At 33.2% G+C, this 11,538-nt stretch overlaps 2 protein-coding genes across 2 annotated transcripts; both read left to right on the top strand.

Annotated features, from left to right (window-relative positions):
* The first annotated feature begins 601 nt into the window (after positions 1-601).
* LOC115431681 (olfactory receptor 52E8-like) lies at positions 602-1,561 on the top strand. The gene has a single exon (XM_030152301.1). It carries the CDS (start codon positions 602-604, stop codon positions 1,559-1,561), a length of 960 nt encoding a protein of 319 aa, XP_030008161.1.
* A 7,615-nt stretch (positions 1,562-9,176) lies between these two features.
* On the top strand, positions 9,177-10,133 carry LOC115431682 (olfactory receptor 52Z1-like). Its single transcript, XM_030152303.1, has one exon. The coding sequence runs from the start codon at positions 9,177-9,179 to the stop codon at positions 10,131-10,133; it is 957 nt and encodes a 318-aa protein (XP_030008163.1).
* The last annotated feature ends 1,405 nt before the right edge of the window (positions 10,134-11,538 follow it).

Consider the following 11,538-nt stretch of genomic DNA (forward strand, 5'->3'; position numbering starts at 1 on the left):
AGACTTTTTCAGTAAAATATATCATTAACTGAACATAAATCCAGTGTCTCAATCCACTGTCATTGATCCAACTCCATGGGTTTTACTGGTGAATCATTGTTGTAGAAGATGACGGTGTTTCCACGGTAACGACAGAGCCTCTGAACGTCCAAATGGGTCATATGTGATGACCATGAAAAGATGACACTGTATTTTACACCAATTATTGATAGGATGAGTGAATCAACAGGTATTAAACAGTTTAGATCAGTAGATGGTTTTGGTCGGTGATGGATGTTTGGGTTTTAATGGGTTACAAATTCAAGTTCGTCGTCCACTGATCCTCTGAGAATCCGACTGGATTTGATATAAGGCTGATATCACCTGGTACACAGCCTCTGACTCAGCCGGAGCACTTTGAGAATGAGTGTTTTCAGAGACAGAGCTTTACTCGTACATGTTTGTTTCATGATGCCTCTATTCCACTGATATACTTTTAAAATTAATCACAATTATCTCCAACGTTTAGGCTTTTATCTGTGATTTATTAGAATCACATAGAATATAATAGATAATAGAATTAGAATCATTTGTACCTCTGAAAGATTATGATTGTGCAGCTATGATCACTAATGCTACTCGGATGAATGACTTCTCCATCCTTGGATTCCCTGGACTGTTACCACAGTATTACGGACCTGTGTCAGCTCTGATGTTTGCAGTCTATCTTGCCATTGCATTTGGAAATACATTCATTTTACTGTTTGTTATGTGCGAGAAGTCTCTGCAAAAACCGACTTATCTGGTTTTTTGCCACATGGCGTTGAACGACTTAACATTTGGCACCGTGACTCTCCCAAAGATAATAGCGAAGTACTGGTTTGATGATGGTGTTATTTCATTTTACGGCTGCTTTATCCAGATGTTCTTCGTGCACTATTTAGGAGCTGCACAGTCTTTTATCTTGATGGTGATGGCTCTGGATAGATTCATTTCTATATGCATTCCACTACGTTATCCTGTCTTCATTACGAATCACAACATATCTGTGCTCTGTGGATTTGCCTGGTTTATTCCAGTAACTTTAATGATTGCAGTGGTTTTCCATGCTCTGTCTTTACCGTACTGTAAGTCCAATATCATCCCTCAGTGCTACTGCGACCACATTTCTATAATGAGTCAGGCATGTGGAGAGGATGTGAAAATAGTTACAGTCACTACCCTCTGTTTAGCCATGTTCTGTCTCCTGCTTCCTCTGGCATTCATCTTATTTTCCTACTTTTCCATATTAGTGGTTATTATGAAAATATCCAATGCAACAGGCCGCAGAAAAACCTTATCGACGTGCACCCCGCAAATATTTATCACATGTCTTTTTTACCTTCCCAGGTGTTTTGTTTATGTGGCCAATACTGTCGGGTATTCGTTCAGTTTAGATGTGCGTATTTTACTGGTGTTGTTGTACAGTCTTTTACCTGCTGCTGTGAATCCTGCCATATATTGTTTTAAAACTCAGGACATAAAGCAGATGTTGGTAAAGACATTAAAGAAAACGAGAATTGGAACAGATGTCAAATTTTGAATGTAAAATTGAGTTTTGGATTTTTCATTATAGTTTAGTTTTATTTAGTGTCGACTTTTTTTTCTTTCTCTAATTCACTTAGTTTTAATTAGTTTTTAGAGCAGGTTTGCTATTTTTTATTTTTTTTCTAAATGTTTAGTTTAAGTTTAGTTTTAGTATTAGTTGAAGTTTTTTCATATCTTTTATCTTCCTGTTTTGTTTATTTATTTTTTCAGTCTGAAGAACTAACACAGTCCACAGATCCATCCAATCCATATGAAATGAAAATTATATTACAAACATCATTAATTTAATAATTAATTCATACAGTTAGCCTGAAAAGGAATAGGCTGAAGCTTTCTTCTTACTTTGCCGATCCTTTATACATGATCTTACAGCACGTCTTCAACTTTAACAAACACGACATATTCACACCGACAATGAAAACAATATGAATGCTGACATAAATTTTAAGTATTGCATACAAACTCAAGACTTAAAGTTCATATATCTATTAAGAGTCATATTTAAATGACTTTTAATTGATAAATGAACTTTAAGTCTTAAGTTTCCTCACATTCAAAGAAATCCCATAGTTAGTTTTGTAAACAAACAATACAGTTTCAATTAATTATCATTTTTTCTTTTAATTATAGTTTTATTTATTATGTTTTTTCAATTCTAGTTTTCATCATTTCGTTAGTTTTCATTAACGATAATAACCTTGATGCAGACAGCAGGATTTACATTCATTCATTCTCCTGTTCCTTCTGTCTGTATTTAATACACAAGCTTTTCATGTGCTGTCTCGTGAAGTTTAATCATTTTTTAATATTTTTTTTCTGAGTTTCCAGTGTTTATACAGTACTTTTAAAGTGAGCATTGACCTTAGACAGACCATGTGTGTAATTGACATAACTCTGGTAATCATATCTATAACCTCTAATAGTCTGTTTTAGCTGATTTTGACACTTTCTTGTATCATCTACACTGTAAAATATGACTGTAGATTTAACACCAAAAACTCGTAAAATTGCATCATAAAAAAACTGTAAGTGAAAATACAATGCAAAGTTGTTTATTTGAAAAGATTTTTGTGTTAACGATGAAATCAAATATAGTTGTAGTTTTTACAGGAGGAGTATGTTAACGAAACCTGATTTGTATGTAGAAATGATGTATTTCTATGGTTTTGAGAAAATAAAACTGTAAACTGAAAAACAACATGGTGCTGTTGAAATTGCAATAACACAATCATCTCATGCTTTTTTTTTTTTAAATACAAAAGTAATTTAAAAAAAAACTTAATTTAAACCTTTCATGCATGGTGGTCACTACAGTGGACAGTTATTCTACAGCTTTTCTCTTGTATATTCATAGATTCTGTTGTTTTAGTTCCATATCAACCAACACTGATATTCATGCCATTACTGTAACTTTTCTGTTCATTTATCTAAACTGATCGCTAATTGTTATTAGACTGTAATTAACAGAGTTTTTTTTTTTTTTTTTTTGCATATTATCTGAGTGAGTAATAACTAGTATTATAGTAAGTTCAAATGTGAGAAAACATCAGATTAGCAGCATTAACCTCCTGAGACCCAGGAAAGTGAAAACTTTTTGCTTTTTTCCATTAAACAACTGTCTTGATTGGAAACTGCATAATGCAACAATTTTTTTTGTTTATTTGTTTGTTTTTTTCAGATTCATTTTTTAAAATTATTTTTATTTATTTATTTATTTTAATGGAATGTCCTTTACAATGGACAGCATTTTTTTATGTGAAACTGTCACACTTTTGTCCCCTACAGAGGACAAAAATGCATTGCTGGGTCTCAGGCAAGGTTATAGCATTAACGAAAACTAACGAAATGACGAAAACTAGAATTGTAAAAACATTTTTGTTAACTGAAATAAATAAAAACTATAATTAAAAGAAAAAAACGATAACCAACTGAAACTGTATTGTGTGCTTACAAAACTAACAACAACGTATAAAAATGATGGATAAAATTCCCTTCGTTTTCATCTTTGTCAGTGTTGGATTGATACAAAATCAATTTATTTCGCTCAAGCAATTTTAGCTAGCGGCACCATACGACACTTCTCAGTCCGTCGCTTGTGTTCACTTGTGGTTTAGAGTCGTCTTCTGGTCCCCACTCTACCTGGAAACATGGAGACTAAAGTTGGGAGAAAGCAGCAGAGTCCTGTCTGAGATTTATTTGAATATCACAGCAAAGAAGATAAAAGATACGACTAAACTAAAACTAAACTAAAACTAAGCATTTAGAAAAAAATGAAAACTAATAAAAACTAGCAAACCTGCTCTAAAAATTAATTAAAACTAACTGAATTAGAGAAAAAAAAAGTCAAAATTAAATAAAACTAAAGTATAATGAAAAACCCAAAACTATTATAACCTTGGTCTCAGGAGGTTAAAAATGTTTTTATTTCATAGTTTTCACACAGTATGTCAGTAAATGCATGTTTCTTTGCTTCAAAAATTAAATGCATGGTGTTCAGCTGAGTGGACATTTTTGTAACTTCATGAAAAATAGGTTCATAAAAAAAAAAAAAAAAAAAATCAATCTCATTGTTTATTTCATGCCTAAAGAGGAATAAAAATACTCAGGGAAAAAAAAAAAATCTTGATTAAGGTTCAGATAATTCATGCATGAAAGGGTTAACATTTTAAACATGTAAATATCACTGAAATCCAACTTTGAATTAACATGTTTAAAATGTTAAGTTTACTCAGCAAACTAGTTCACTTTAGTGTAACAATGATGTAAATATCACTAAAATCCAATGTTAAATATACATGTTTAAAATGTTAAATCTACATCTTACTCCATAAATATGATCACGGTTTGATGTGTTTTTTATAGTATTGTTCAGGTAATTTTTTCTGAGATTTTTTTTACAGTGTAATTCTCTATTCTAATTTCTCAGTCTATTGCATTATGGCATTATCAAGTTATTCAACAGTTATTACTTTGTATCTTTAATAACAGCAGTAGGAAGAGCATTTTGAATGTAATTTGCTGTTTTTGTTCATTAGAGTAGATTGCTTGAAGAATTTTATATACATTTTACATTACAATTTAGCAAAAATATCAAATTTCAGGCAAGAAAATACAATTCAGGATGTTTTTCACTGCTGTGGAACATCCCATTGAGCTAAATTTGACCCTGAACAGAGTGTAAGAGTTAAGAAAAGATACTAGACCAACAGTAAAATGCACAGAGGACATAAAAAACAGGACAATCAAGCTCAGATAATGCAGCTGCAGTGGAGCAAAGACGATTTTTATTGGGGCAGGGTCAATAGTTAAATCAGTAATGCAAGTCAATGGCACTTCCAGTCCATTAAGTCCCTAAAAATAAATGCCTGTGTCGCTTTTGGGACAAAAAGTAGAAGAAATCAAAGTCAAAGATTACTTAGTGCACAGTTAAAGGTTTTAGTAAAGCTGTACACTGCAGAAGACATAATAATTAATAGTAATAAGTCACTTTTTATCACTAGATAGAGGTTAGATGTAGAGAAAAATGCATTTGGAAGTCACCACAAACATAGTTCTAGGTCTTTAAGGGTTAAATGTGAGACGTCTTTTCACGAACCCTCATATTTTCCATTTTACCACCTGTTTTTCTACCAAAGAATATATCAAAATATTAGTTTATTTCATTCATTTTTAGGGTCTGTTCATTCTTTTATCCTCATGGTGATGATGTTTGATAAATGCTTTGACAAACACTTGTGTCCCTGTGCATTGTGGGATATCATAGATGGTGGGTATTGATGCTCTTCCTCTACTTTTCTATAATTTTAATATAATTGTGCTGTGTTATTGTGACCATATATAGTAACAACAGCACTCGGTTGTGGAAAAGGGATGAATTCAAGTAATTGCATTTGGCCGTGTTGTGTTTACTTTGCCGTTGCCCGTGGGTTTCATTATGTTTTCTTATTTTTTCCATCATTGTTGTTGTTGTTGTTATGAGAATTTCCAGCCATGGGGGTCACATTAAGACTCTCTCCACCTGCACGCCACAACTTCTTATCACATACTATATTACACACTGAGATGTTTCCTTTATTTGGCAAATAACATAGGATTCACTTTCCTGTTTGTATTGTTAAAGTGATGTTATTCAGTCTTTTACCTGCTGCTGTCAACCCAGTTCAACATTGGATATCAAGAAAAATCTAATAGAGACAAATCTGAAAAAGAGATTTAATAAGAAAATTCATATTAAAGCAATTTGATGAGTTATAATGAAACAAAAAGCTTTACAGTAACAGGCAAATAATCATCTGACAACTTTTTAATAGTATTATGATCTGTAACTTGGAAAATTTACCAATAAAACATGACAAATTCATAATCACACACATTCATATGTAGTCACTTTGTCACCTTTAACCATCCTAAGACACACCTGTGCAATGATGATACTGTTTAAGAAGCATTCTGACAGCTGATAGATGTACTCAGTTACACAGATTTAAATAACTAGTGAACAAAATTTGAAAAGAATAAGTCAATTATTATGTACGCAGTAAAAAAAACGCACATCCTCGATCTCAGTCCATCAAAAACTAGAGCAAGTTTTTCTCAGTATAAATCACTGTCACAGATGTTTTCTTTCTTGTGTGACCGCCATCGAATGACCTGGAAAAAGAAGAAAAATGAGACATGCACAGTTGGCTGCTCAAATGTTGCTAACCCTAACCCAGGATCTGCCTGGAACATCATCATCATCGTCATCGTCATCGTCATCATCCATCATCCATCATCCATCATAATCATCAGTCATTATCATCATCATCATCATCATCATCTTCATCTTCACCATTCATCATCATCATCATCATCATCATTCATCATCATCATCATCATCATCATCATCATCGTCATCATCATCATCCATCATCATCATCATTATCATCCATCATCATCATCATCATCATCATCCATCATCATCATCATCATCCATCATCATCATCATCATCATCATCATCATCGTCATCGTCATCGTCATCATCATCATCCATCATCATCATCATCATTATCATCCATCATCATCCATCATCATCATCATCATCATCATCATCATCATCATTACCATCATCCATCATAATCATCAATCATCATCATCATCCATCATCATCATCATCGTCATCATCAATCATCGTCATCATCATCGTCGTCGTCGTCGTCATCATCATTATCATTATCATCATCCATCATCATCCATCATGATCATCATCATCATCACTATCATCATTATCATCATCCATCATCATCATCATCATCATCATCATCATCATCATCATCGTCGTCGTCACTGTCGTGGCCTTCCACCTATTTGTCCAAAATGACACTCATCCTGACACAAATGACAGGAGATGTTGAATATTTTACTAATTGAAAATCGTGTCGTGGTAGAAAAACTATACAGCTCTGACTCACCCTTGGACTGTTAAGGAGGAAATTAACATCAATAAAACACAACTTTCTTTTTACGCATTATTGTTTTACATTGATTTACAATGAAATATGGACTTAAAAGTACTCTATGAAGTTTTGCTTCTATTTAAATTAACTTATTACATTTTATTACTTCTTATTTTCATCCTTATTTTAAAGGCACCTATATTTAATACATTCCCTCTGCTCTACATAATACTGTACTCTAAATTCTCTACTTTCCTTGTTTATCCAAATGTCTGGACAGATGCTATCTTTCTGTCCTGGATGAGGGGGTCCTCTTCTATGGCTGTTCCTGACATTTATATCATTTTTCTCTCTTGTGCTGCTTTTCTGGGGAAATTTCTTTGAATAAATCTAGGGTTGTGTAGGGAAATTTGAATGAATGAATTATGAATTACAATTTCACTCTGAATGAATTATGAGTGGCAATTCCACTCTTGTAAATATGTACTGTATATAGTAATAGTTATAGTTCTTATTACTATAATGATTATTATTTTATATTGTTTTCAAGCACTATCTTAATGCATGCACACTTTTTCTTGCACTTTATTGTGTTGTTGCCTTGATCATGGAATTTCCCCATTGTAGGATCAATAAAGTCTAATCAAAGGTAATGTAATGTAATTTAATCTAAATTGGGAGGTTTTTTTTTTATAGAAGGTGTTATATACAGTCGTGGAAAACATTATTAGACCATCAAAAGTCATCAGAAACAATGGTTATGCAATCAAGTACTAACTCCAGCGTGTATCATGTGACTAAAAACAGACAGAAAAGAAAACATGGAATGCCTAAAAGCACTATTTTTGTCAGTACAGTGCCATAGATATTAATGATAGAACTGAAGTTGGTTATTATCAAGAAAACACGGAAAATGGATGGATATCAGCTCTGAAATTAAACTCATATGAGCTACTTTTGTTGTTATCCTTATATTTTTACAAACAAATGTACCTTTAGTTGTCCCAGGCATTAAAATGAACAAGAAACTGAAGAAAACAAGGGGTGGTCTAATATTTTTTTCCGCAACTGTACAGTTTTACACAGAAGTGGATTTCTTCTCTGTGATACTGAACAAACTGAACTGAAGTAAAATTAGTAAACTTTGTCAGTTATTATGCCTTCTTTTCTATAATGTTTTAAAATATAAATAATATGGATTAAAATGTTTTGCAGTGCTCTTTCATTGTCTGTCATTCTTGTAAAACTTGAGTACTCATTGGGGTTTTGTCCCTTGACTGTTTATCTCCACAGACATCATTAACCACATACTGGAGGTGAATATAAAGACCACTTTTGCCTCTCACTCCTATAGAGCATGAGGAGGCGATGCATGTGGTGAGTGTTTTTTTTTTTTAACCTTTAGCAGTGAGACACTCTTCAGGTTTTCTATCACTGTATGTTGTGTCTTATTATTTTATGCACTTTTATAGTATTTGATTAAACTGTTGTTGTCTTATAATTTGATCATGTTTTTAGATGTAAAGCACTTTGGTTTTCTTTGTGTTGTTGTAGCGCTCTTTCCAAGCCAGTGCTCCACGCCTGTGGGATGCACCACCTTTAACTCTATATAGCATTGAGTCCACTGACTCCTTTAAGAAGGAGCTCAAAACTTACCTTTTTAGGCAGGCGTTTAGCCCAGGTTGATATATGATTTATTTTATTTTAAGCTTTTATTGACATTTTATTCTAAACTTTAAAGCATTTTGTGATTTTATCTGTGAAAAGTGCTATACAAATAAAATTTACGTACTTACTTACTTACTTACTTACTTACTTACTAAAGTGCTATATAAATAAACTTTGATTGATTGATTGATTGTTAGTGTTACAACCTTGGGGTCATATTTCTCTGTGTACTTCGTGCTGTACCTTTGTGTACCTGTGCATCCTCCTCTTGTGTGTGTGGTGTTTTACAGGTGAATGGTCGTGATGGTGTTTGGTCCCAGTGTGCAGCTTGGTTCCACCTTCCGTGTCAAGTGCGTGCTTTAAAGACTGGTTTTTCTTTCTGCCTCCAGCTGAACTTCCAGTCGATTTATCCTTGCTTCACACAGGATTGTGCTGATTTACAATAAGACCCTTCTCATGGATACAGACTGGATTTTGCTGGTTTGTTATTCATGTTTGCTCCAGTGATGCTGTTACACATCAATACAACTATAAAATACTTTACCATCACTGGATTCCCTGGACTTCTACCGGAGTACTATGAACCAGTGTCTATTCTACTTTTCCTCCTTTACCTTGTTATCGTTGCAGGAAATGTTTTTATTATAATCTTTATTGCATATGTAGGGACTCTTCACAAACCACCATACTGGATCTTTTTCCACCTTGCAATGACAGACATCATATTTGGCACCGTGACACTTCCTAAAGTTATTTCCAGGTACTGGTGGAATGATGAGGTGTCTTCATTTGCTTCCTGCTTTGCACAGATGTATTTTGTCCATGCTATGGGAGCTACTCATTCTTTAATTTTGCTGATGATGGCTTTAGATCGGTTTGTTGCTATATGGTTTCCTTTTCAGTATCCTGTTGTTATCACAAACAAATCGATTTCTATTGCTTGCTGCGTCTGTTGGACTGTGACGTTGATACGGATGGTTGGTGTCGTGTCTCATGCCTTAACTTTGTCTTACTGTGACAAAAACATAATCAAACAATGCTACTGTGACCATTACACAATAACTAATCTTGGGTGTAATACTGATGAAGTTGTTTTCGTTAAATGGGTGGCTCTTTATATGGCTTTAATCGGTCTCCTAGTTCCTTTAAGCTTCATAATCTTCTCTTACTTTTCTATTATTATCGCCGTTCTGAAAACGTCTCAAGCTGAAAGCCGCTACAAACTGTTGGCCACATGTGCACCTCAGATTTTTATCACCTGCCTTTATTATGTACCAAGATGTTTTATTTACATCGCCACCAATCTGAATTTCAAGATCGAGCCTGAAGCCCGAGTTGTTATCACCATGATGTACAGCCTCATACCCGCCGCAGTTAATCCACTTATATACTGTTTCAAGACAAAAGATATTAAAGAAGCTTTATTACAAATATTAAAAAAAAAAAAGTTAACTTTGCAATAATAAAATGACTCTCAGCAAAGTACAAACATTAGTTGATATTAGTGACAAAGAGTTATTAAACCTCTATAGAATTCTGGACTAAAATCAATCAAAAGGTAACAAAACACAAAAAAATACATTTAATAATAATGTTAATAAATACATAAATAACTATTTTTGTACACATAAAAATTTCTTTTTTTTTTTCTTTTTGCACAAATAGGAAAATAAATCCAAACATCTCATGTATAAATAAACATTTTGTGTATTTGATTTAGCTGTGTGCATTAAAACAAACATTCAGGGTGTGTGTTAATGGGGGTGTGTAAAGGGGGGAATCTGTCTTGAATACTGACCACTTATGTAATTAAAGAATAAAAATTCTTCATGAACATGTACGTGTTTAAGTAAAGATGACTTTGGCTTGCATGTATGACTTTGTATGAGAGATATTTTTTCTAATATTGTGCTTCTTAATTTGAGATATTGAACATACATAATATTGTACGTTATACAGTACACTGATATGGGTTTTTCTAAGGCCGATACTGATGTTTAAAAATTTGGTCAGTCGATGACCGATATCTACAGTCAATTTTTGAGGCAGATTTTTTTTTTTTTTTTAAAGCACATTGATCGTAAAATGCAATTGAAACACTCAGAAAATTAAGATTTTTATGCAGTAACATAGATGAAATTATTAATACATGTACACATATAACTCTTTTAACATTTATTGAACTTCAAGTGCTGCCCACACAAGTGCCTGATCAAATATCTTATAACATTTTTACTACTGATCAAATATGGGCTTTCAAAAAAAAAAAATTAAGGCTGATGGCCGATACAAAAATCAATATATCGGTCTACCTCTAATTGCGTTTTAACAGTGTATTCTTGTAACTGTGTTTTATATTTGCTGCTGCCTATCTTGGCCAGGACTCCATTGTAATAAAAAAAGAATTTTAATCTGAATGGGATTTCTTTTCCTGGTTAAATAAAGGTTTATAAATAAATAAATCATTGACTTGAGAGTCAGAGTTCACAGTTCACAATGAAAACAGTGACAATCAATATGAGACCTGTTACCTCAGTATATTATACAAGGTACACCTTTGTTTATGAAAACCATATTATTGAATGTAACCTCTTTGTTTCCACCAAAAAGAGCCAAACCCTTGCATTATGCTATAAAAAAATTTACAAGTTGACTTGTGCTTCCATTTCCACATGATGTAATAACTTAAACTGATATGAGGGAAAAACAGAAAATAAACAAGTGGTACCTGGCACATCTAACCCCGCCCCTCGCAGGTATTCTATCTTACTTTGGCATCAGTCCGGCTGATGTCATCATGTCTATGCATGTAGTGATGTCAGCATATCAGTTGCCTCTATATATATGTGCCAAGTTTGAAATAAACTG

This window comes from Sphaeramia orbicularis, chromosome 13 (assembly GCF_902148855.1).
Source record: "Sphaeramia orbicularis chromosome 13, fSphaOr1.1, whole genome shotgun sequence".
Classification (NCBI taxonomy): domain Eukaryota; kingdom Metazoa; phylum Chordata; class Actinopteri; order Kurtiformes; family Apogonidae; genus Sphaeramia; species Sphaeramia orbicularis.

Bases quoted from the DNA above. Each gene is read 5' to 3' on its own strand.
- LOC115431681 (XM_030152301.1), top strand. From the start codon at position 602: ATGATCACTAATGCTACTCGGATGAATGACTTCTCCATCCTTGGATTC.
- LOC115431682 (XM_030152303.1), top strand. From the start codon at position 9,177: ATGCTGTTACACATCAATACAACTATAAAATACTTTACCATCACTGGA.